A 24,410-nucleotide genomic window follows, 5' to 3' on the forward strand; every position below is an offset into this window, starting at 1 on the left:
TATGGCAACACGGCACCAATAAAAATTCTAATCTACTGTAAGTGATCACAGTATTTTAAGTGCTGCCTATAACTGCCCTCAAAGGGGAGGACGGAGGAGGAGTCATCTTTGTCCAAGGAGCAAAGGGCTGTTCTTCATTCCAGCAGGTGTCAGTAAGGAAGCGGGTGAGGTGCAGGGGGCGGCGCCAGCGGAGCCCTGCAGTGGGTGGGGATGGTAAGGAAGGTGGGTGGCAGAGGGGTGGACGGCAGTGAGGAGGGACTGTAGACCCGTTGCGTGGGTCTAAAAAGGACTGATTGTCAGAACCCTAGTTCTTCTGGCAGACACGATGCCCGGTTGGTGTGGTGCAGCCTGAAGAGAACCCAAGGCCTGAACAGCATGGGCCGCAAATCCTCATGGAAACTTCTTTCATTGGCCCTGGACAAAAACCTCAGCCCCCGAGACCCTGCTCTTCCTGTACGTGGGAATCGGTCATTTCCAACACCATGCTAATTAAGAGTACCTAAAGTAATGGAGGCAGGCAGCAGCATCCTTCCATATAAATCATTCTCGCCTCCGCAGCCCCACGATAGGTTGCATCCTTGTCGCTCTGTCTGTATTGAAAGTGAATGTTTATAGTCTCAGTTCATCGGCTCACATTAGCCTCATGCTGAATATTTAAACACAGAACAATTTGAACACACCATGAAGGAAGACAGTGACTGCACTTTCATTTGGAACAGCAAGGGCTCATCTAATAATAATTTAGTAAATCAGCCATTTAGTGGCTCGGTGGTGCACTGCGTCGAGCCAAATATTATGCAGTTCGACTGTACACTTGCAGAATTGAAATTTAGACTCTAGTCGCAGGCACTGTTTTTGCTCAATGGAGAGAGGAGACCCAAAACCGCCCTCCCTAAAGAGCGTTTGTGTTTGGTGATTTATCATAAATGCAGAGCTGGGGCAAAAGGAACCGGGAGCCCGCTGTATACATTGTATTGTAATTATGCTGTTATTGTTCTAGTCTTTATGCAAAGACTATCAGTGATTCAGAAGCCACAGTTGCATCAGTGAAAATACAAATACGAACTCTTTGCATAACCACATTGCCTGTTAGCAGAAAAGAGGGTGACTAAGGGTTTCAGAAAAGGATAAAGAAAATCCCTACATCTTTATCTTCCACACCATGACACTCTCTCATCTTATTAACTCAGTTATTTTTTAATTTGAAGAAACTCTATTAACATTATATCCAGGGCCTAAAGTGACTCAAACAAAAAATACAGACGCAAAAGCAAATCATAGGTTACAATACTTCTTAGACAAGACACTTTTTATTTCTTTATTTTTCCATTATAGTTGATATTCGATATTATTTTATATTAGTTTCAGGTGTACATCATAGTGGTCAGAGAGTCATATACTTTACAAAGTGATCCGCACCCTTGATAATTCAAGTACCTACCTGGCCCCATTCATAGTTATTTCAATATTATTGACTATATTCCCAATGCTGTACATTATTACATCCCCCTTATGACAATTTTGTAACTACTAATCTGTACTTTTCCGAACTGTCTTCCCCCCACCCCCCGGCAACCCTATCAGTTTGTTCTCTGCATCTGAGTCTGTTTCTGTTTTGTTTAATTTGTTCTTTAGATTCCACATAGAAGTGAAGTCATATGTCTTTCTCGGTCTGACTTATTTCACTTAGCATAATACTCTCTAAGTCTGCCCATGTTGTTGGAAATGGTAAGGTTTCATTCTTTTTTATGGTCGAGTAGTATTCCATTGTATATATGTACGACATTCTTTTTTTTTACCTACATACTAGAGGTCCCTTGGCCTGGCCTGCGCCCTCTTGCAATCCGAGACCCCTCAGGGGATGTCAGAGAGCCGGTTTCAGCCTGATCCCCACAAGCCAGGCCAATGGACCCCACCAGTGCACGAATCCATGCACCAGGCCTCTAATATGCATATAAGTCTTTGGTTAATCTCTTCCTGCCCTCCCCCCTTCCCTCTGAGATTCATCAGTCTCTTCCATGTTTCCATGCCTATGGTTTCCGCTCCTGTGTTGAGCATCTGCCCCCTGGTGGTCAGTGTGCATCATAGCTACTGACTGGTTGGCTGGTCGCTTAGGTTTTTATATATATAGAACTATAGGTGGGGACTTGCATTGCTTCCATATGTTGGGTATCCTATATAATAAAACCCAAATATGCAAATCAACCAACCAGCAGAACAACTGGTTGTTATGATGAGCACTGACCACCAAGGGGCAGACGCTCAATGCAGAAGCTGCTCCTGGTCGAGGCTGGTGAGCGGGTGGTGCCAGGCCACCAGCCAAGGTGGGTGCCAGTGGGGTCCCCCTCCCCAATCACCCTGCCCGCCTGGCAGATTGGCCCTGATCGCTGGCCAGGCCTAGGGACCCTACCCGTACATGAATTTCGTGCATCGGGCCTCTAGTAGTACATAATGCTATGATGAATGTATGGATGCATATATTCTTTAGAATCAATGTTTTGGGTTTCTTTGGGTATACACCCAGAGTTAGAATTGCTGGGTGATAAGGCAGTTCCAGTTTTAATTTTCTGAGGAAACTTCATACTGCTTTTCACACAGTGGCTGCATTCCCACTAACAGTGCACATCCTCTCCAGTACTTGTTTGTTGATTTATTGACGACAGCCTTTCTGATAGATGTGAAATGATACCTCATTATAGTTTTAATTTGCATTTCTCTGATAATTAGGGACACTCCGCATCTTTTCATATGTCTTTTGGCCATTGGTATGTCATCTTTGGAGAAGTGTCTATTGAGGTCTTCTGCCCATTTTTAATTGGACTGTTTGTTTTTTGGTGTTGAGTTGTATGAGTTCTTTATAGATTTTGGATATTAACCCCTTATAGGATGTGTCATTGGTGAGTATCTTCTTGCATTCAGTGGGTTGTCTTTTCATTTTGTTGATGGTTTCCTTTGCTGGGCAAAAATGTTTTAGTTTGATGTAGTTCCATGTGTTTATTTTTTCTTTTGTTTGCCTTCCCTGAGGAGATATATCAGAAAAGAATATTGCTAAGAGAAATGTCTGAGATTTTACTACCTATGTTTTCTTCTAGGATTTTTATGGTTTTGAGTCTTACATTTAACTCTTTAATCTATTTTGAGTTTATTCTTGTATATGGCGTAAGAAGGTGGTCTAGTTTCATTTTTTTGCATGTATCGGTCCAATTTTCTCAACACCATTTATTGAATAGACTGTCAGACAAAGCACGCTTGAGTATGATTTCAAAAAAATTTTGTCTCTGCATTCTCTTGTCAAAAACACAAACTATAGAACAGTATATTTTCTGCATCTCTCCTCTCTATCTGCCAGAAAACTTGTGGGCAGATTCCATTTACCCACTGTGATAATATACATAGTTTAGGGACTTAGTATCCCCAACTGATTCTTTTCATCAGCTGAGTGTAACCTGGATCTCTGTACCCCTGAAATTATACAGGGTGTCCCCAAAATGTATGCACATTTTAACAGCTGATAGCTCAATTTTGAAAATGAAATGTATTTTAATAAACACTGTCTTTATAATTATTCAAATTTGGGGGGACACCCTATGTAGAGACTTGTGTGTGTGTGTGTGTGTGTGTGTGTGTGTGTGTGATGAGTATGCACACACACTTGCATGCATATATAATTTTTCTGAAGAGGGAGATTTAGCTATAGTTAAAAAGCACAGTACTCCTATGGTATCACGCCCATTTTAAAGATGAGGACACTGGGACACAGAAAGGACAAGTAACCTGCTCAAGCTTACGCAGCTGGTAAATGGAGGTTTTCTATCTTACCAGCCTTCCTCACCGTTAGTCCATTCAGAATCTTTCGCAGTATTTTGCAAATAAGGTTTCAAATAGCACTCAGAGCGGATAATATACGTTGACTCAAAAAAATGCATGAAATTTGTCCAAGTCCCCTGGAAGCTAAGTGGGGGTTATCGGTGTTACTCTCAGTGTGTGTGCTGAGCCAGGTGCAGGTATTAACTCTGCTCTGCAGACCAGGAAGCGATTACAGGGCAGGGCGTGGGTTTGAGCCAACTCTGTTGGACTCCAGAACCAGCTCCTAAGTCCTGCCTCCTAGAATTAAGAAAAGGGAATTTTAAGGAGGAAAAAAAAGCAATTTTGCAAACCAGTCTTTAAAAAAGTATCCCTCCACTTGGCCAGGGGGAAACAGGGAAGTGGTAACATAGACTATGGTAAGGTTGCCTGAGCAGGTGAAAGTGGCAGCAGGGATGTAAAGTGCACACCTATGCACCTTGGACATCATTCTTTCACCCCTTAGCTACAGAGTGATAGGGACCTGTAACAACAGATTACTCTAATAGCTTAATTCTGGAACCTCTTTCAAGGTCTTTGTTAGCACTGAGATCTCGATGAGGGGAACTAAGTTTAACCTAGTTCATATCACACCCCATGTAAAAGAACATTGAATATAACTGCTCATTAATTCAAGAAGTCACAAGAGGAACAAGGGGCTAACTTACTTCTACCTGCCAACCATCTAGTATCCTCCTCTTAAAGACCGAAGCCGTTAGAAACAGAGATACTAGGAGGTCTTCAGACTTGCTCACTGTTTTCAGCCTTGAGTAACACTTCATTTAAGCCTTGGAGTAATAGGGGCTGAGCCCCAGTGGTCTGCAGGCAGTGCACTTCCATTGCAATTATAGTTAAGACCACCTGTAAAGCCCATGAATCATCATTCAGAAACATTTGTCCGGAGGTCCATATAAGAACGGATAATGTTTGACAATGTCAGAAGCAAAACAAACAAACAAAAAAAACCCAAACACAACAGAAGAAAACAAAACAAAAAAGCCCCACACAAAACAACAACAAAAACAACCCAAACTATATTTATGCTTCCCTGAGATATCTTTAAAGTACAGCATAGTTCCAGCATTCACAGATCACTTACTCAAGTTTAAATATACGTAAACACATACATGTACACTTGTGTACACATGCCACACGCACACACATAGACATGCACCTATGTACATGTGACAATACATCTCTTAGTTGACTCAGTGGCCCTTTTACTTTCAAACCAGATATTTCTTCTCCTCCACCCTAAGGAAAGGGAAGCCACCGCCAAAAGACAAAGAGAAACAGAAGTAGTTAATATTTGGCTTTTGTGTTTCTAAGAGCCCAGGCCTTGGCAACTTAAAAGATTTTCAAGGGTAATTTTGAGTCTAGGCAGTTTTTATTTCATGTGCTGACTTTACAACCTACCCTGAGAAAGGCACCTCTGTCCATAGCCTTCTCTTTAAGCCGAGACTTTTATCCTGATCAGAAAGCCGATTTCCAAGGCCACTCAGCAGGACCTAACCCAGAGCGTTGGTCTGAAACCGGTACAACGGATTGGAATCAGAGGAGCCCGCCGGAGGTGGCCAAGTTCAGCTCTCTACCTCCAAGCGGGTCAGGTTCACAGGGGTGCAAACACCATTTTTCACTGTGTTTGTGGCAGGAAGCACCCCAGGCTCCCATTCACCAATTACCATGACACCATTTCGAAGAGAATGCCAGGAGACCAAAAAGACGGGGGAAAGCCATTGTCATAACTCTTCTCAGGAACACCAGGTTTCACAATTTATCCTTAACTGCTGACACTTGAAAAGTCGCACATTTTGGTAAAATGAATCAAGCTGTAATGTTTCTTTTATGAGATCCCCTTGCAGGAAAGGGAGGTCCGGCACCTGGCGGAGGCCGCCCTCAGTTATCCATCACGGTAAAGGCAGCTGTCCTAGCCGGCTTCTCAGAGGTCACGCGATCGAACCAACAGCTCTTACAACTATATTATTGCTTACGGAACAGTAATTGAGGCACCAGATAAAAATTCCCTGGTCTAATGGGCAGCGAACAATTTTCACTCAATAAAATTATAAGCCAAATCATTCATTTCATAACACTCTGGCTAATTTATTTGTTGACCTTTTAATATCCATAGCTCTTCAGTGGTATTAACTGCAACTCAGACAAAATCTCTTGTTCATTTCGCTTTCATTGATTTTTTTTCTTTTCCATTGAGGCAATAACAGCTGCTTTGAAAACAGGCGTTTTCTTTCCACTGTAAAAGTCAGTCATGTAAGTTAGCATGTCTTACATTGACAGAGCTGCATTAGCTTACAACCTACTTTCATTTCATGTGGTTCCGAACTCTTCAGTACCACGTCTAACAAAGGCACCGCCTCCAGCCAGATGATCCATAATAAACTGAGAAGTAAGAGGGCCCTCATCCACCCTGAACATAAAATCAACTTGAGTGAAAGGAGGTTGAGAAGTGACCACTGCATTTACTTTTGACTAGACCAGCATGCTTTCCGTGCCTCTTGTATCAATAGCCATAGACCCCTTCTGAATATTGAATTCCTTTGTTCTGGAAATTTCTGCAGATTTTGATTAAGGTTTGGATTTTATTTTTCTTTCAAGACGATGGGCAACGAGTGTGCTTGGGAATATTCTGTAAGTTTCAGCTAACGCTTCTTATATAATAAAATACGCTGAAGTCTTTACAATGCAGGACAGTAAAATATAATTGTTACACATTTGGCATTTTATGCCTCTCTAGGAATAACCACTTGCTACCTACGCCTCATCTATGCTCCTCCTTTCCATTTCAATTTACTCTAAAGTGGTCCTTAGCTGTAATGAGAATGCCCCTTTCAACAGAAACATGTTTAATTATATCCACGCTAAGTGTAAGTGACTCTTCTCAGTCACAGGGCTTCTGAGCAAAGAGTTTAAAGCGTGACACTAAAGGTTTCTAATGATCTCTGCGGTAAGCTCCATTTCCAGTTCATATTACCAGAAAAATGAAAAATTTGAGGAATGTCTCAGAGGATCAGAAACTAAACAGTGCTCAAGTATTATTTTGGTTTGTTTCACTCTGTCCCTCACTGCCCTCATTATATGATTTTTAAGAATGCAAAGTCTACCATGGTGGAATTTTCCACTTGGCTGAATCAACACAAAGGAAGTTGGGACATAAAACCACCCTCCACAGAAATACTTCTCAGTACTAGTATTTGTTGCCGTGTGTGTCCAGTGCTGTGGGGAATGGGCAATTCCCATCGATTTTTGGCTTTCGGGATTTCCAATCTGTAGTGTCTCCCAGACTTTCAGGAGCAGGCAGGGAAGGAGCTGGAATTTAAGGGCAAGTGAGCTGAATGTACTGCTCACAACTGGACCCTCCAGTCAACTCTGGAGTGAGGAGGCACATGAAATCACTGCTGGTTTCACTGATAGATGCGTATCGCCTTTAAGTCAGGAGTGATTTTTGCCACTTCACTTCATTTTTATGCTGCTGGTATTGGTGCCCACCATGTCTGACTCCCCTGCGAAGGCAAAGCAGATTGTTGATAAGTGGGTGTCAGGAAACCGTGCCGTGTCAGAGAGGTATTGTGCTGCTTTCTCTGGAATCACCCACGTCCACTTGCCTTTGATGCTTGTAGTTTAGCTTCTGTTTTCCTCTACATCCTGCAAAACACCGTTTCCCACTCTAGGGGGCAGAAAGCCAAGCACAGATTGTCCTCCCGGGTTACGGAAGCACCCCTGGGCCTTATTTTATGAGGGAGTTCCCAGAGTCTCCAAATCTGATTCTGAAACTTGAAATGCATGTTGTGTTGGTAAATGGGTGTCCATCTGGCTTTGTGAGTTGGCTTCTATGTGCTGTGAATGAGGGGTCATTCAAACCATCTCCCCTGCTTACCTGAGTTTGAATTACTCAGAACAGTGAATTGGGTCTATAAATGGGTCACTATTAGAGAATTAGCCAATATTTCCCTTCTCCCTAGAAGGCTAAGTGTAGGCAGTGAATATGAGCTTATCAGCCACACACTTGTCCATGGAGGGTAAATAATCATCAGAGATTTTACTCTCAGGAAACAGAAGGAAGGATGAGTTGACCATGTCTGCATATCAGACATGCTACGCCTGCTTCCCAAGAGTGTGCAAATTCCCAAGTATTTCTAAGGGCCTAAGAGGACAGTTAATAAAAGGCTAATGTTCATCAAGACCAAACTCATGTTGCTAGGAGCCTATAACTTGAGATAATGTCTGTACCCAACATGATTCATTACATTAATCACAAAATGTAAGCGCAAGCCAGCAGGAGACATAGAGTAAATCCAAACAAAGAAGGGACATAAAAAAAATCCCCACAGTGATCAAGACTTAACTTTTGGGAATTTATATATTGGATTGAAAAGTCTGGAGCCCAATGGAGCACCAAATTTAAGTCTCCTGCTTTTATAAACCATGCCAAATATGCGACATTGCCATTTCATCATGTATATTAAGCATGCCCTTTTAAAAATCAGTAACTATCTTAGAATAAACTCTTCAACAAGAATTTCTCAGGGCCCTTGATTTGGTAAACATTGTGCTAGAGGCTGAGAGAAGGAGACTGAGACACATCACTGGCCTTAAAGGACCTACAGCCTAGTGTGGAGAGCGAACATTCACACACTTAAGAGTAGAGCAGAATGACCCTTGTAGCAGAATGATGCTTGTACTGCTGTGCTGGGTGGTAGTCAGCACTATTTTTCAGAAGAGCGAGAAAGATTAGGAGCTGGGGTACCAGTGAATGTGGGATTCATTCTGAGAGAATCATGTAATTCTCAAAAGCTCAGGCTCTGATGTCTAACAGGCCTGGGAGTGAATCCCGGCTCATTCATTTATCAGTTGTGTGAACTCAGGGAAAGCTAGCTGACCTCTGTGAGGCTCAGTTTCTTTATCTGTGAAATGGTGATATGGACAATACCTTAACAGGCTCTCTGAATGAGTCAATGTTCCACTTTCAGTAAACCATAGTTATTTTTGTCATTGTTATACCACCACCACCACCACCACCATGCAGTGGTTCTCAACCTTCTGGCCCTTTAAATACAGTTCCTCATGTTGTGACCCAACCATAAAATTATTTTCGTTGCTACTTCATAACTGTAATGTTGCTACTGTTATGAATCGTAATGTAAATATCTGATATGCAGGATGGTCTTAGGCGACCCCTGTGAAAGGGTCGTTCGACTGCCAAAGGGGTCGCGACCCACAGGTTGAGAACCGCTGCTTTAGAGGGTGGGAAGGAGTTTTCGCAGCTTGAAGCCAGCATTTGACAGGAGAGACAGAAGGAGTGAAGAGAGGAAGGAGCCCCACATTTTACTTCCAGGCGAGGAAGACTAGCTAGACCAGAATAGTGAGCAGTTCTTTATATGTGCAGGGTGATAAGATTGGATAGAGAGGGCAGGAGCAGACTGTTGGGGGGAATCTTTTGTAATCCCAGTAGAACCCTGTACCTTGATTCTGGGAAGACAGCATGCTCTGAAAGGTTCTGGAGAGCAAGTAATCATCAGTGTGTGACCATTGGGGCCACAGGAAGCTAAAAAAAATATTTGCTGATTGATTGGGTTGCAATGCAGGGAGCACAGCGGAATCTTCCCTCTGTATCTGTACCCCACTCCGCATTGTTATGCTAAAGGCTTCAAACCCAAGTAAAACCTGGAACAATTGCACTTGGGCTATTTCTCGGGACTCCATTTGCCCTTCTGTCTTCTCAGTGTGTCTGCAAACTTGAAATAGATTTACTTTTATCCATTTTCTCTCTCTTCGGACCCCCATTCATATAATTATCAATTGACGGTCATGGCGAGACGGGTGCAACCAGGTTTTAACTGTGAGAGGGAATAGATGAGTGAAAAGTTGTTCTTTTCAAGAAGTAAACATTTTCTGTTTCTTTAATGGAGAAGAAATCCGAGGCCATGAAAAGAAAAAAATAGTCCAACTCGGAATGAATCTGAGCACAAGCATGAGCTCTGGAAGGAGACTCCCAAGCTTTTCAATATTTAGGATCTGGTATTTGTCTTCTTAATTCCCCCAAGGGGTATTTTTTAAAAATCCAAAGATAGGATTAATTATCCTGGAAGAATCTAATCTCTACCCTCACGTTTTAAACTGCAAGCGGGGAGACGTTTTAAACATTATGAAAAGAAGAGGAAATCTCTCCTGACAAATAAATGCCTTGAAAAATTAGTTATTAGTACTAGTCAAGTGCTCTTTCTTCTCAGAAATATTAAAATTGCATATTAGAGCGTAAGGATCCTTATTCCATGCTCCCTCCTAATGCCACAAAACTAAGACTTGAGGAACAATTTCAGAGACAAAAGATGATATGAAACATCCAGCTCTTCCCTTTATAGGAAATTTCTCCCCCCCTCCCCCACATCTCAGGCTCAATCATTTCCTAATGTGAAATTACAGATTTTTCCAATTACCATATAAAACTGCAAAAAAATTACACTTGTGACCACAGAAAAGATAGCATATACTATCAATTTGATTTTAAAAGGCATACATCTTTTATACTACCTGTCATTGTTATAATGCCTTTTACAAATTTAATCAATACATTTTAACATTCTATATACTTTAAGTGCAATATACAATAAATATTCAAGTTTCATCTTAAACGGGCTCTAGCCTTTAAATTGTTAAAACGGCAGTGCCCTTTCCATCTACTTACATAATGTCATAAAATATACATTTCAAGGTAAATGAAGTCAGCTACTTCAATTTAGTCCCTCAAACTGGTAGTAAATGAGAGGTTAACACTATGGTGCCAAACCCATTATTGAGTAAATTTAGCACCTTGGACAGCTCTGTAAAATCTTTATTGCTTTCCTGACCTGCTCGTCATGTTCTGTCGGTGTGTTCAGGGGCTCTCAGCCCTGATTGAAAGGCAATATATTAGATCCCAACACAAACACGCTTGGGGGCTAGTTCCCTGGGAGCGTAATGACATGGAGGTGAGAGCAATTTTCTGGTCACCGAAATCCAAGCACCTTGCAGGCCCGTGGCACTCACTCATGGAGGACTCGGATGTTTCCTTTCTCCTTCCCATTTGTGGAAATAACTAATAGAAGCTGAGTCACATGGGCAAAGCAGGACCAAGATGTGGGCTCTCCTGCGAACCCCACAGTGGATGCCGCAGTGGGGGACGTTTTGAAATGGGCGAGATATCATTTAAGGGCATCGTTGAAGTGATAACCCAGGTTCACCCTCCTCGAGACGGCTGGTCTGAAGCTGTGTGGGGCCGGTGACCCACCCATAGCAGGGAGCCAGGTTGCAACGCGTGGCCCAGCTTCACGGATCAAAGAAGGAGTCAACCTTAGGAAACAAGATTCAGGCGTTCCATTTTCAAAGGATTAATGGCGAGGAGAGCTCTAGGTATTGACATGAAGAAAAAAACCACGTGGATTAAATCATTGAAAACCTTTATCACACAATATATATGAGATTAAAACATATAGCACACATGGGTAGTTGGCCTTTTTTTCAGGTTCACAAAAACTTCAAAGATCTTGGGGTTTATATTGACCGCCCTCCTCCCTGGTTCTGTGCAATTAACTAAATTAGGAAGCACTGCTCGAAAATCCTCAACGACGACAGTGCTCACAAGTGTAGAAACTCCCCGTCTTATTGCTCTGGACAAACAGGAGACATGTATTGTTTTTTCTCAAAATGAAAAAGAAGAAAAAAATACTTTCTCTGCCAACCCCAAAACACTGGCATAAATACGTATTTGAAGAAATAGGTGAACATAGACCCAGAGAAGTAAAATCTTAGTAAGTAAACTATCCGGGTCTTGTTTTGTTTTCATCTTCCCTGTGAGCCAGAGAAAGCCGCGAGGTTCCACAGAGAGAGCAGAGGAGCTGAATTTGATCTGCGGCGAGGGTTCAGCGTGCCCATCACGCGGTGAATTATTAACTGCTGTGGTCAGACAATACTGCAAACAAAAGGCTGTAAATTAGCTGGTCGCTTGCATTAGAAACATAAAGGGATTATTTCAGATGTATTGATTCAAACCCCATTGATTCTATACTACTTTTCACTCCTGCTATGAAAAATAACTGGACTGTTTTTTGTAAATGGGGTCCAGCAGCTTAAGGCAAGTATAAATGTTTATTAAGGAACTGAAAACCCCTCTCCCTCATTTTTGAATTTAGGACACATATAATAGTAGTCACTGCAGCATGACAACTATTTTATCTGGTATTATGGAGAATTTAACATTGAGAAATGCTAATATGTATCTAATAGCTTGTCATTTCAAGACTTGTTCTAGAATTTTTTGAAGAGGCCATGGTGACGGCAAAATGAATGCAATTATGTCCCTATTTTCTGATCAGCATCTCCAGTGTATGAAAATGGAGTGGTGCTACGTCTCCATGCAGAAATTGATTGTGTAAAATAAAGTTAGACTTCTTTTTTAAACTTTTACCCACAGCAAAAAATTGTAAACATGTCTTTTTGCAAGTCACCTCTGATAGCCAAGCATGCCTTTAGGTTTGGTTCTCTGATAAGCCTCCATTCTACCTGTATCACATTTTGCAGTATAAATGAATCTGCAAAAAATTAGGGCAAAATGAAGAGGGAAGGATTGCGTTTGGTCAGAACAACAACAAAAAAATACCACTACACACACTTTTGTGGAGTGCCGTATATTATTGGAAACAAGAACGCAAGCCAAATATGGAAGCCTACCTAAATGAAAAGATGGAGACATATTTTATTCAGTGGGGAGGGGAGCGAACAGCAGAGCATAGATCTCAGATGAGAATGAATGAACAAATAGGGAAGATACTAACAATCCTGGAATAGAGAAGAATCACTATGAAGGAGACACTGCCAGTCGTGAGAACCCGTGCAGAGGGAGCTCCTGGGGGCAGGAGACCCCTTTGGTGAGAGCCTTGGACAAGCAGTGCGTGGCCGAGGAGTGTGGTTGACTATGTCACCCCCTTATGTCGGGATTGTGCCACACAATGGAGATAAAGAAATTTAATGCTACATGCTTCTAGTAGCTGAAGATTGATTGGAAATCCCTCGAAAATGACCTGTCTGATAAGGTCATGGTGCCTGGAATAAGCAATTAAGTGCAAAATAAACGCATCTTAGGGATTCATAACATGCACTGAATGACATCGATTGTAGTCATCCAGTAAATGACCTCGCAATTGTATTCGGCAATAAACACATGAGCGCTTTATCGTGCCTATGGCAGGCGCTTGAGTGATGTATTTTATCTTGCAGCACCAACGATGCTCACCTTTTGACTCGATTAAGTGTGTATGTGAACAGGGACAAATTGGTGATTTAGCACCATTCGGGGGTTCCCGGAGCTACTGCCTTCAGAGCAGTGCCTTGGCAGAGAGTGGCCAGGATAAGGACAACCTGCTTTCACTCAGAGGCCTGTGTCTGCTTCTCTCCCAACAGGAAGTCATACTCAAGAGGGCTGCGGACCTGGTGGAAGCGCTGTATGGGATGCCACACAACAACCAGGTGAGCGAATGGGGCCTCCAACCTATGTGGGCTCCACATTCAATGTAAGGTCTCAGATTCCTTGGTGTAATGGAAACGTATGGAAACTATAAAAGTCCCTTGCATGAGTTCAGTGTTTAAGCCATTCAGACACATCACGTTGCAAAGCCATTCAATTCTTCTCTCTTCTTTTGTAAAATTTTTTATTGCCTTTTCTACTATGATCATTTTCCTTACCCGAAGAGGCATTCTGTTTAAAACGAAACTTCTGTGGGAATGTACTTCATGATGGAGGGAGAGAGTTACTGCTGCTTTATTTTATTCCTCAGGGTTTTCAAGCCAATTGAGGAGGGAAAAAAAGGGTTTAATTTCTTCTCCTAAAAAGTATAACAAGATCTGAATATAACTGTCTTCCTCTATTTCCTAGAGCACATCCTTGTTTGAGGATGCTAGTATGAGTCGGACAAATGATTCACTTTTTGTGCCACCTGAGTCAATGTGCAGGGGACACAGTCCCACTAATACTCAGGGACCCAGAGAGTTATCTACAACCTGCCCTAAACTTCAGCAGGAGAAGGGGCTGCAGTGTGTGTGTGTGGTGTATAGCCTCGCGTTCCTGTGTGTTCCCAGGGCGCTGTCATAGACTGTGAGGTGGTATGGAGGGAAGGCTTCGATAATGGGCTTCCCAAGTCAGACAGACAGGGCTCTGCAGCCCAACTCTGTCCTAAAATAGGTGAGTTCCCCCATTTGTGATATGGGGGTGATGACGAAGAGACTAAACCTGAAGGTTTGCAGAGACTGGTGCAGAAATTAATGCCATTATCCATGGGAAGCCATGGAAAGCCCGGAGCATGGTCCACAGTGAGCCCCTGACTGTGGCGTCACTGGGGTGTGATGGGGTAGCTAATGGGGGTGCTCCTCTTACTTTCCAGGAGATTATTCTGAAGAGAGCGGCTGACATCGCAGAGGCCCTATACAGTGTCCCCCGCAACCACAGTCAGCTCCCAGCCCTCACTAACACTTCCGTCCACGCGGGCATGATGGGCGTGAATTCCTTCAGTGGACAACTGGCCGTGAATGTCTCCGAGGCCTCGCAGGCCACCAATCAGGGTCAGGAGCCTGCTCTTCTTCCTCTCTGTCCCCCTGTCCCTTCCAAACCTGAAGCTACAAACCAAAAGGGGAGATTCCTCGCCAGTGTGCATCAGGCACTATTGTGGCATTTTGTCAGGGAAGCTGGTAGAAGGGGCTGTAGAGATGCGTGCCTGGAGCCACCGCTGCACCAGACTTCTCACCATCAACTAAGAGTGACAGACCGCAAAGAGGGCGGGAATTACAGTTCTGAGGGGCCAAAGCACAGCGTTCGAAACCAGGGAATAGGAACCTGTTCACTTCAGGGTACATCTTGTAAATTAGGATTTATTTCTCCAAAATGATGATTTATGGGCCCTGCATTGCCACTTCTCAGGGCCCTGCTAAGTATTTATGACCTCCTAAGAAATGTGCCTTTGCTGGCTTCCCATTTTAATCAGAGCCAGCACCACCAGCCCCTCCCATGAATCACCAACCCCTTTCCTCCAGGGCACGGCATGGGGACAGCCATTCCCTGCCCCGTCTTTCAGGACTGCCACCCACCTGGACGCCACCCTCACCCCTGGTTTTGTCCCCACCCCTCAGGTTTCACCCGCAACTCAAGCAGTGTCTCACCACACGGATACGTGCCGAGCACCACCCCCCAACAGACCAACTATAACTCCGTCACCACGAGCATGAATGGATACGGCACAGCCGCCATGTCCAATTTGGGTGGCTCCCCGACCTTCCTCAACGGCTCGGCTGCCAACTCGCCCTATGCCAGTAAGTACAGATGTGTGTCCTGTGTTTTCTGCAGGGAACTCAGCATTGTGCTGTGCAGCTCTCTGGGCCGTGCCCTGCCAGCCCAGCATTGATCCAGGTGATGCTGGGGGCAGCACTGTTTCCATTAGACACATCTGCCTCCCCTTTCTCCCCCCAGAACCGCCCTAACCATGAGAACTTTGCTGCAACCCAAAGCAGCAGTATGATATTATAACAAAAACCCAAGCCTGGAATCAGATGGAGACGGGTCACTAACTGGTGGCCCCGGGGAAGCTGATCTCCTCTCCAAGTCTCAGTTTTTTGGTCTGTAAAATGGAGGGGAACTAGCCTCCATCTCAGAGAGCTGTTGTGAGACTTTGATAAAAGAATGCATGCCATCAGTTGTCCCTGGTGCCTGACCATGAGAGGCACATGCAGTGAATCTAAGTACTGATCATAATGATAATAGTGAGAGGGGCAGGTAATATAGCACAGTAACAATAGTCTAAAACATAAACTCTCTTCCTTTAGGAATATGACTCCTTTGTTTTTAGTGCCTAAAAACAACACAACTTTATTACCTTGAGTTCTAGAGGTCAGAGGTCGACAATGGGTTGGCAGGACTGGGTTCCTTCTGGTGGCTCTGGGAGGACTCTGATTTCCTTTGTTGTTTTAATGGTTGGAATTTTTTTCCCCTTTGTGTTTGATATGCACTTAAAAAAAACAACAACCAACCAATGAAAAAAAACAAAACTTTATTTTTTCCAAAAACCTGGCACAGGAAACACACACAGACACAAGAAATGTTCTTGGCTCTTGTCTTAAAGAAGTGTACCTTAGGATATTTTTCTGGTGCCACATTTAGATTGCACCTAAAAAGCCTTAATGATGTCTCTACATTCTCTTGGTCTCCCTTTGAGGATATTTATATAGACAACCAAGTTCATCTTGGACGATGTGCGTGACTCTTGTTGTGTGAAATGTGGCCAAACTCTTAGGCATTTGTAGGAAGATAGGATGATAGAAGATATATTGTTCAATGAAAGAATATTCATGATTTTTTTAAAATGAGGTTTAGCTAAAAATACTGAAAGTGATGCTGTCTCTTACGGTGGAAATGTGGAGAGTGCTAATCCTTGGAAAGTTTCAAAGTTATTTCTGAAAGCAATACTTAGGGCCTTTTGTTTTCTGGGCTAAGTGTGTGCTAAGTATTTCTACTTTGTTTGGAATCATCAGCTTGTTGAATATTTAGAATTTCCCTCTCCAATAACCCGCTTACATTATGTCTGTCTGCTCAAGAGTCGACGTTGAGGGCCAGTTCCACATAGATTTTGATTCATGGGAAGGTTGTTTCTCATAGATCTATCAGTTCAGTGTTCTCCCATCTATTCAATCAGAAAATGTTTCCATCATGACCTGAAAATTAAAAGGTGGCACTCTTAATTAAATCAATAAACTAATTGCTATATGGTAGCAATTCAATTTAAGGGCTTGGATTGCTCCGTCTTCTCAAGCCCGTGCAGACACCGAGCGACTTCAGCCTGAGATTGCATCTGTCAGCCCAGGAAACTTCGAACACTTAATTTCCATTAATTGATTTCCTTAGTGCTCACAAATATAGTATTAAATTCTCAAATAAGCTCTCAGATGGGACGGTTTCATCTGCATAAATGCAAATAAAACAATAAACACCAAGCCCAGCAGATTCAAATTTTTGCTTCCATAAGATTTAATTATTCATAAACCACTCATGTTGAAAAATCCCTCGCAGGATAAAAAAAAAAAAAGTAAAATAAGACATTCCACTGGTGAGCACACTTTCTGGTGTGCTGGCTGGTAACTAATAACGTTGTAACAAATGGAACTGCTTGACTATCTCTCACCCCTCTCTCTGCTCACACTCCCCACCCCTAAATACACATCACCATCTTATTTGCCAATGAGATTAATTGCCTTCCTCGGTGAACCAGCAGGATTTCAAGTCTAGGAATATTTAAAAACCAAATCTTCAGTGTAGGGGTTTTGCAATTTAAATGGGTGTAATTATTGAGCGTATTTTCACATTTACAAATCCTAAGAGGTGTATAAAAATGCTGGCCTCATTAAAAGAAAAAGTACAGTTTAGGAAATGTTTGTGGAAACTCCGAGGATGGCGGCTCTGTGTTCTGCTGTATAAAGCATTCAGTGCCTTCGATTGTGCGCCACCGAGAACCCATTGCCAGGGGTCACTTCCCCGCTGGCAACTGCTGCCTGTGACCAATTTGATTCCCACTTCCTTAACTTTCTCAAGTCAATAGGCCAAGGGTAAGCCCACCTCTGCAGCCCCTGGGAGTCTGGTGGGCTCCTGGGAGGGGAGCCTTTTCTCCTGGCTCTCTTTTTCCTCTGCAGGGTAGTGTGGTAGAAAGAGCACTGAGTTGGGGTGTGGTTCCTGGCTTCACCATTCCAGCTATGGCCCTTGGGCAAGTCACACTACTGTTTTCTGAGTTTCAGCTGGCTCCATTGGCTCAAGTGTAAAAAGATGTAATAGGCCCCAACTTAACTTGCTTGGCCAATGACATAAGCTGAAAAAAATGGGAAGATGTCTTCTGAATGATAAAGCAATATATAATGTTCATGACATAATATGAGAAATAACACAGTAGAAGGAAGTACCTAGAATTTGAATTAAGTGCCTGGGAATCACTGGACAGCATTCATACTTTTCCCAGGAGAGGACGGAGCCAGAAGGGGAATAGATGGAAATACTAGTCTTGAGTGTAGAGGACTTAGAGGGTGCAACATCTCTGTCTCCTAAAGTAATCAAGAGATGATTAGCGACCAGCAAAAGATGAGAGAACCGTTGTTGGTAGAGGTGTGTCTCCCAAACTCTTTCATATTCCCAAGCAGCTAGGTGTTCTTTCTCTCTGAATTGCCCACGTCAGTTCTCCCATCATTGATAATCCACATCCCCACTCCTACCAGACTGGGAGTATTTACATAAGACTCCTCCTATCATACTGCTTGTTAATTCACAAACATTTACATTCCACTTCACGGGGTATTGAGGGGATTTGGAATGTTGACTTGTAGTTCTGCATGAGCTACAAAGGTTTCACGTGACAGATGGGTAGGAGGCAAGATGGAAAAATAGACTATCTCTGTGTCGTGGAGCATCAAGGTACAATCATATTCTTAAGGAACCCATACCATCATGGGGAGGAAAGGGACCCACACCTACACACCTCCTGCTGTCAGTGTCTGCAATTGGAATCCTGGTGTTGCCTTCGATCACCCTTCCTCCTCACACCCTCTCATTCCAGCAGTCACCGTGTACTCTCAGGCTGGCCTCCTTCTACCTCATATCCCCAACCCCTTTGCTAGAACCTCAGGTTAGGCTCCACCAGGAATGCTTTCCCTGACACCTCCTCTACGAAGCCTTCTCTGGTTTCCCTTTCCTACCTCTACAGAGTTGGCCAGGCTCACTTTTGTTGCTATTTTGTGCTACCCTAACCCTTGTAAGAGCACGTTGTTCCCTGACCTGGGGCACCCAGTGCCTAGCATGCTCCTGGCACATAGTAGACCCACAATAAACACAAAGGAGATCACCACCAACAGAAGGTACCACGTGCCAAGTACCTGTACCAGTGATGAAAGCAGACCAGCTCCTGCGCGTTCAGGGAAGGCCCAGGCTGGGGGGGCAGTCTGAGCCACCTTGTGTTGGGATGCCAGGAGAGCTGCTAATCTCCGCTTTCCCATTGCCTCTCCCAGTCGTGCCATCCAGCCCCACCATGGCCTCTTCCACAAGCCTCCCCTCCAACTGCAGCAGCTCCTCCGGCATCTTCTCCTTCTCACCAGCCAACATGGTCTCAGCCGTGAAACAGAAGAGTGCTTTCGCACCAGTCGTCAGACCCCAGACCTCCCCGCCTCCCACCTGCACCAGCACCAATGGGAACAGCCTGCAAGGTAAGCCCCAGGCCCAACCAGGCCAACCAGATGCCCGACTCCACCCTCCCAGGCCTGAAGCAGATGTGTCTCTGCTGCAGAGGGAACCAGCTTCTCTGTACCCTCATCTCTTCTGTTCTTTGTGTTCACTGGCCCTGGCCCCAGCCCTCTGCTGGGCTTGCCTGAGCAGCCCTCTTTCCAACTCCAGGAATTCTGCTCAGGCCCTGGATTTGCTTGAGAATACTGTTTCCGTTTACTAATGCCACCGTTTTTCTTTCTCCTCTTTCATTCCCTGTGGTCGCCATAATCAGACCAGTCTTTTGTGGACTCTAGCAAGTTCTCCACTGCAGGGTCTCACCCGGGACTGGCCTTCTCCTGAAGTAGGTCACTCAACCTTCCCTTCCTGTTGGCTGAGTCAGAGTGAACGTGTGTGGGGCTGATAACGGGGAGGGGCTGAGCCACAGCCTGATCAGAGCCCTGACATGAGAGCAGCATAGGACAAAAGCTCAAGACTTACTACTGGCAACCCCAAACCCCAAAACACCACTGGAGTATTCATTAAAATTGTTCAATCTCTTCCCTATCATGGAATATAGAAAACAGAGTCACCAAGAGTTAAAGTGACCTTTTTGTTCATTGAGAAAAATAACAGCCACGTTTTTAAAACGAGTCCACCACTTCTTACATTTTTCTCATGTGCTGGTTTCGTGGCGTGGACCTGCACCACCTCATTCTTTTTCCCACAGCAGGGCTGTGTGATAGGTACTCACAGTCAAAGTGCATGATCTCCAAAAGCTGGTATGGCCGAAGCTGGTTTCCAACTCAGGCTCAGAAATTCATCTCCTCTTTCCATCTCCCAGGCACTGTACTCCTCGGGGGGCTGGGGTGTAAAACAGATGTGTCCAGGGTTCCTAAGGCAGCTGGCAGAGAAATATCATCAATTAAATGATCTGCTACCATTTGTTCAGCACACAAGAGGCATGTGCTAAAGACTGAGCATGCTTTGTCTTACTCGATCCCCACATCTTCCTGATGAAATATGAGGACTATTATGGTCTCCGTTGTACAGATGGTAACACTGAAGCATAAGGAAAGTAAATACCTGCTCACAGGCCTAGCCAGTAAACTGTGGGGATGAATGTAAACCCACGGTCTGTGGCCCTAACCCCTGGCCTACACAGCTCCCTATGGTGCCTCCCTTCACTGGCTGTCACACTCCTGGTCACTGATGGAGGGCAGCAGACTTGTTTGGGACTTCTCAGCCCTGTTTCTTATGTATAAGTGCATGTATATTTATTTATGTTCATATATACATGTACTCTGTGCTGGACACTTTACCTTGATGGAACCTTACGTTGATTCTGAAAACCCTGAGGTCAGTACTATCCCCATTGTAGAGATGGGGAAATTAAGGCCCAGTTTGCTCAAGGTCACACAGGTAGTACTGAGTACATTTCCATGCCATGCTGAGCAAGGCAGGAGAAAGAAGGGATGGAAAAATGGGGATTTGGCCCAGGTTTTAGAACTTCTGGATTCAGGGAACATCTGGTAGTATAGGGATGTGTGTAATGATGAAAGGACTTCAAGACAGGGACACATGCTAGGTTTGTGCATTTGTCCCCTCCTCCCCCCAGGGTGTTTCTAACCCGTCTGCACAGACTCCAGAAGTACCGAGATTCCCCCCTACTTCTGGTTATCCACCACCTCTCTGTCCAAGATGCAGAGCGTGGAGGGTTTGAGGGTAACTCGGGAGTGCACTGCCCTTTCCTTCTGTTTGAGCATGTGTCCAGGAGATTCCTGCCGGTGGTTTTTGTTTTTCTGACACTGTTATGGACCAAACGTCCCTACTTTTGGGGGGTGGCTGTGGGGGAGGTATGAGCAGAGAAATTAAAAGTCAATTCTGATGCCATCCTCCATCCTACCCCCTGCCTGCTCCACTCCCAACCAAGACACTCACCTGGCAGGGCCCCCGCACACCCTCTGCACACAGTCCAGGAAGCTCCTGCGTGGGGCCTGGGTCTCCCCGAGCAAGGTGGCAGTCAGACTCTGGGCTCCTAGAACTAGAACCAAAGAATTACTTCATCTTTCGCTTTCTGAATCCCACTTCTTCTGTAGAAAAGGACATGGTGGGTTGTCGAATTGCAGGTAAGAATCTCTGGCGTGTTACATTTCTCCTCCTCCTTCTCATCGTTACAGTAACCCCTGCTTCCTTTGGACCCCCCTAGTTCAGGATTGTGATCATTAAGACAGGACAAGTGACACAGGAAGAGTTGGTTAAGCAAATTGACCATGTAAACAAGATTAGAGGTGACACACTTAGGCTGCTTAAGTATTTTAAAGGCCTATTACCTCCAACCACCACTCTGCTAATTGTACCTCATCCTGTTTTTTTCTATAAAGCCAATTTCTTAAAGGTCTTATCCCCAGCACCCCTTCCTTAGCCTCTGCTAGTGACTGAAGCCCGGCAATTCCCTGAGAAAGAAGCACAGCAGCCTCACATGATGGAGGTTATGATGGTCACAGCCACTCACATGGGAGAGCTTGATCCCAGCCTGGCTTCTGCACTATCTCAACCTCCCCACCACCCTTTGATATAGACTGTTTATTGTCCCCATTTTACAGATGCAGAAACCGAGACTTATAGCCAAGATAGCTCATTGAGTGTTACACAGCTGGCAAGGAGGCAGACCAACCATTGTAAATCCTTATGCTCTATGGCTACACTATAGTCAAGCCTCTGGGTTAGGCCCATGTAGACTACACCGTCCTGATCTTAAAAAGTTCCCTGCATGAAGATCAGTGCAACAAACACCACAGGAATGAAGGCAGGTCTGTCTGGGGGGAGGCTGGGCACCATGCTGCAGAAGCTCAAAGGGAAAGGTTAGGGAGCGTGCCTACCAGCCTACTGGAGGGGTTGCCTTTGAAATGGACCATGGGTGAAGGGCAGGTAGGATTTGGGCCAAGGGACATGGAGGAAGGGGCACTGAAGCAGAAGGATTAGGGAAACCTGAGCCAGAGAGTCATGTGCAGTCACCAGGAAGCCCCTCAGCACCCTGGTGCACGAAGCCAAGAAGCAGGGAGAAGGTTGATAAGGAAGTCCTCAACAGGAAGTCATTCGCTCCATTCTTTACATACATCTGACCACTCACAGTTTCTACTATGATCCCAGCTGGCTTTCTCTCCCAAGGAGGCAAGACCTTTGACAATTTACCGTACATCTTGAGAAATTTTTTAGGACAAGGTGACTCTTAATCTTAGTCCTTCCAGAGCCTCACACGATGTTCTGCTAAAAACTGGTTTCCATGTTGTGGGGAAACATGTCTAGAAAATGGTCTTTACTGGACTGCTGTCTTGGAGATCCATAAGGCACCTAAGTGCACGAAGGGCCCTGAGACATCCTGCAGCCAAACAAACAAATGTTTCCTAAGCTTCTTTGCCCACAGAACCCTTTTCCGAATGTTAAAACCAATGGACATCCATAAAAAACTTGGGAAAATGTGGAGACATCTTCCGTTCTTTTCTAGAGAAAGCCATTGATGAGTCCCGACGCTAGACTCCCCGGCGTGCCGCTCTCATAGGGCAGACTTGAGTCACCTAGCCTGATCATTGTCCTGAGACATCCTCCCCTCCCCTTCTCCCAAAGCCACGGCCTCCGAGCAGGGGTTCTCTGCAATCTCAGGCCTCAGAGGAAGGACTTCATTAATCGAGAGAGGGGCAGCCCAGAGAAGGCTGTCACCGCTCCATTGCCCTCCCCCCTCCCCCGCCCCGTGTAGTGATTTTAAACCCTAACCAAGTCCCTGACAATCTGGGCAGCAAAAAGTTAAAAAAGAAAGGCCGGCTGTGGCTGGTGCGCTCAGTGGTTAGAGTGTCGACCCGCACACTGAAGGGTTGTGGGTTTGATTCTTGGTCAAGGACACGTACCTGGGTGGCAGATCCACTCCCTGTCCCTAGTCTGGGCACGTCAGGAGGCAACCAGTAGATGTGTTTCTCTCTTCTCTCTCTCCCCCGTCCACTCTCTCTGAAGAGCAAAGGAAAATGTATTCTCCTTTGAAGAGAGAAAAACAAAACATACATATAAGATATAAAACAAAAGGCCAGAACACCCACATACTGAGATTTTTCTTCCCCTGCTTGGCTGAAACTCAGACCGGCCAGGCCCACCCGACTTGGGGTGCCATGCAGTGCAGTAGTGAACCCTGTGGAATTGTCTTTTTTTTTTGAGCACGTGTACAATTTGGGTAAGTCTTCCCTCATTCTATCCTGGTTAGCTCCTAATTCTTACTCATATGGTGGTTCAAGGAAGCCCACACTCCAAAGTCCCCCAGCTCTGCAAAACTTTCTATTTTGTTTTATTCTCACCAAACGTGAAAACTGTACTGAAAAAAAAAAAAAAAGCACTGTCTTTCAAACCACTAGTCCTACGGGCTCCTGTCACTGGACATGGTCGCCCAGCTGCCGGGGAGGACGGCAGTGCCCTCGGTCTTGTGATAAGTTTGGCCGTGGGGCTTTCAGCCTGTCATGTCCTCATGGAAATCTTGGGTAAGTCAACATGCCAGCAGTGTTTCTGGAACATTCCAAGCTTCAGACACCCAGCCCTCTCACCCACATTAGCAATCCTGAGGATTGCAGCACAGACACAGGAAAACGGCTCCTGGTAGCTCCGGGAGCACCCCTGCAGTCTGCAGTGAAGTTTATGAAACGGCCTCTTTAGAGAGGTCTGAGCTCAGAGGCCACAAATGATGATGTTTTCCCAAAATGTACCCAACGGTAAGGGTTCTGCGCTGGACTTTAGGAAGTCGCAGGCGAGATATAGCGAGCTGTAACCCCGATGGCGTATGCAGAATTCTGGGTGTAGGTACACATGGGACTTCGGGAAAGAGGTCTGAGGGCCAGGGAAGTGCGGCAGACCAAAGCCACCCGCTGGATACCCTCAGATATGTTTGCTTGTTTGATTTTAATTATTTGCTAACCCTATGTAAACTGAGCTATTTAGTTTTTTTAAAATCCACACCTTTACCTTGTCTTGAAATAGCTCAGCTCAGCTCTGGTGGCTCGGAGCAGGCATTCCTGCACAGCGGCGTTTGGTGGGAGCCGAGTCCCTAGCCCCTCTAAAGAAGGTGTGCTCTGGGCGGAGTCACCTCAAGCCCTGCTCAGGGCACTTCGTCCCAGCCTGGGCTCTCGGGGCGCTGGAGTTGGCCATCCCTGCATTCCAGATTAAGAAGAGCTGTTAGCTATGGACTAGCACACCAGTTAGCCTTGCTTTATAATGCTTAACATGGCCCTGGTGGAGGGTTAATCTAATTATCCTAACACATCAT

The 24,410-nt window shown here is 44.8% G+C and overlaps 1 protein-coding gene across 2 annotated transcripts in view; it reads left to right on the plus strand.

The window, feature by feature from the left end:
* Positions 1-24,410, plus strand: part of EBF1 (early B cell factor 1) — a 385,315-nt gene that overhangs the window by 355,462 nt on the left and 5,443 nt on the right. The window contains exons 12-15 of one of the 2 annotated variants that reach the window (XR_002829372.1): positions 13,294-13,359; positions 14,271-14,448; positions 15,014-15,192; positions 18,919-19,041. Coding sequence is in view for 1 of the 2 variants with exons in the window: in XM_006089069.3 (XP_006089131.1) it covers positions 13,294-13,359; positions 14,271-14,448; positions 15,013-15,192; positions 18,919-19,113 (619 nt within the window). In the remaining variant the exon portion in view is untranslated. Of the gene's footprint in view, positions 1-13,293; positions 13,360-14,270; positions 14,449-15,012; positions 15,193-18,918; positions 19,114-24,410 lie in introns of those variants that run through there. The other variant, XM_006089069.3, reaches the window with a different exon arrangement.

The sequence above is a fragment of the Myotis lucifugus genome, unplaced genomic scaffold (assembly GCF_000147115.1).
Source record: "Myotis lucifugus unplaced genomic scaffold, Myoluc2.0 scaffold_56, whole genome shotgun sequence".
In the NCBI taxonomy this organism is placed as follows: Eukaryota; Metazoa; Chordata; class Mammalia; order Chiroptera; family Vespertilionidae; genus Myotis; species Myotis lucifugus.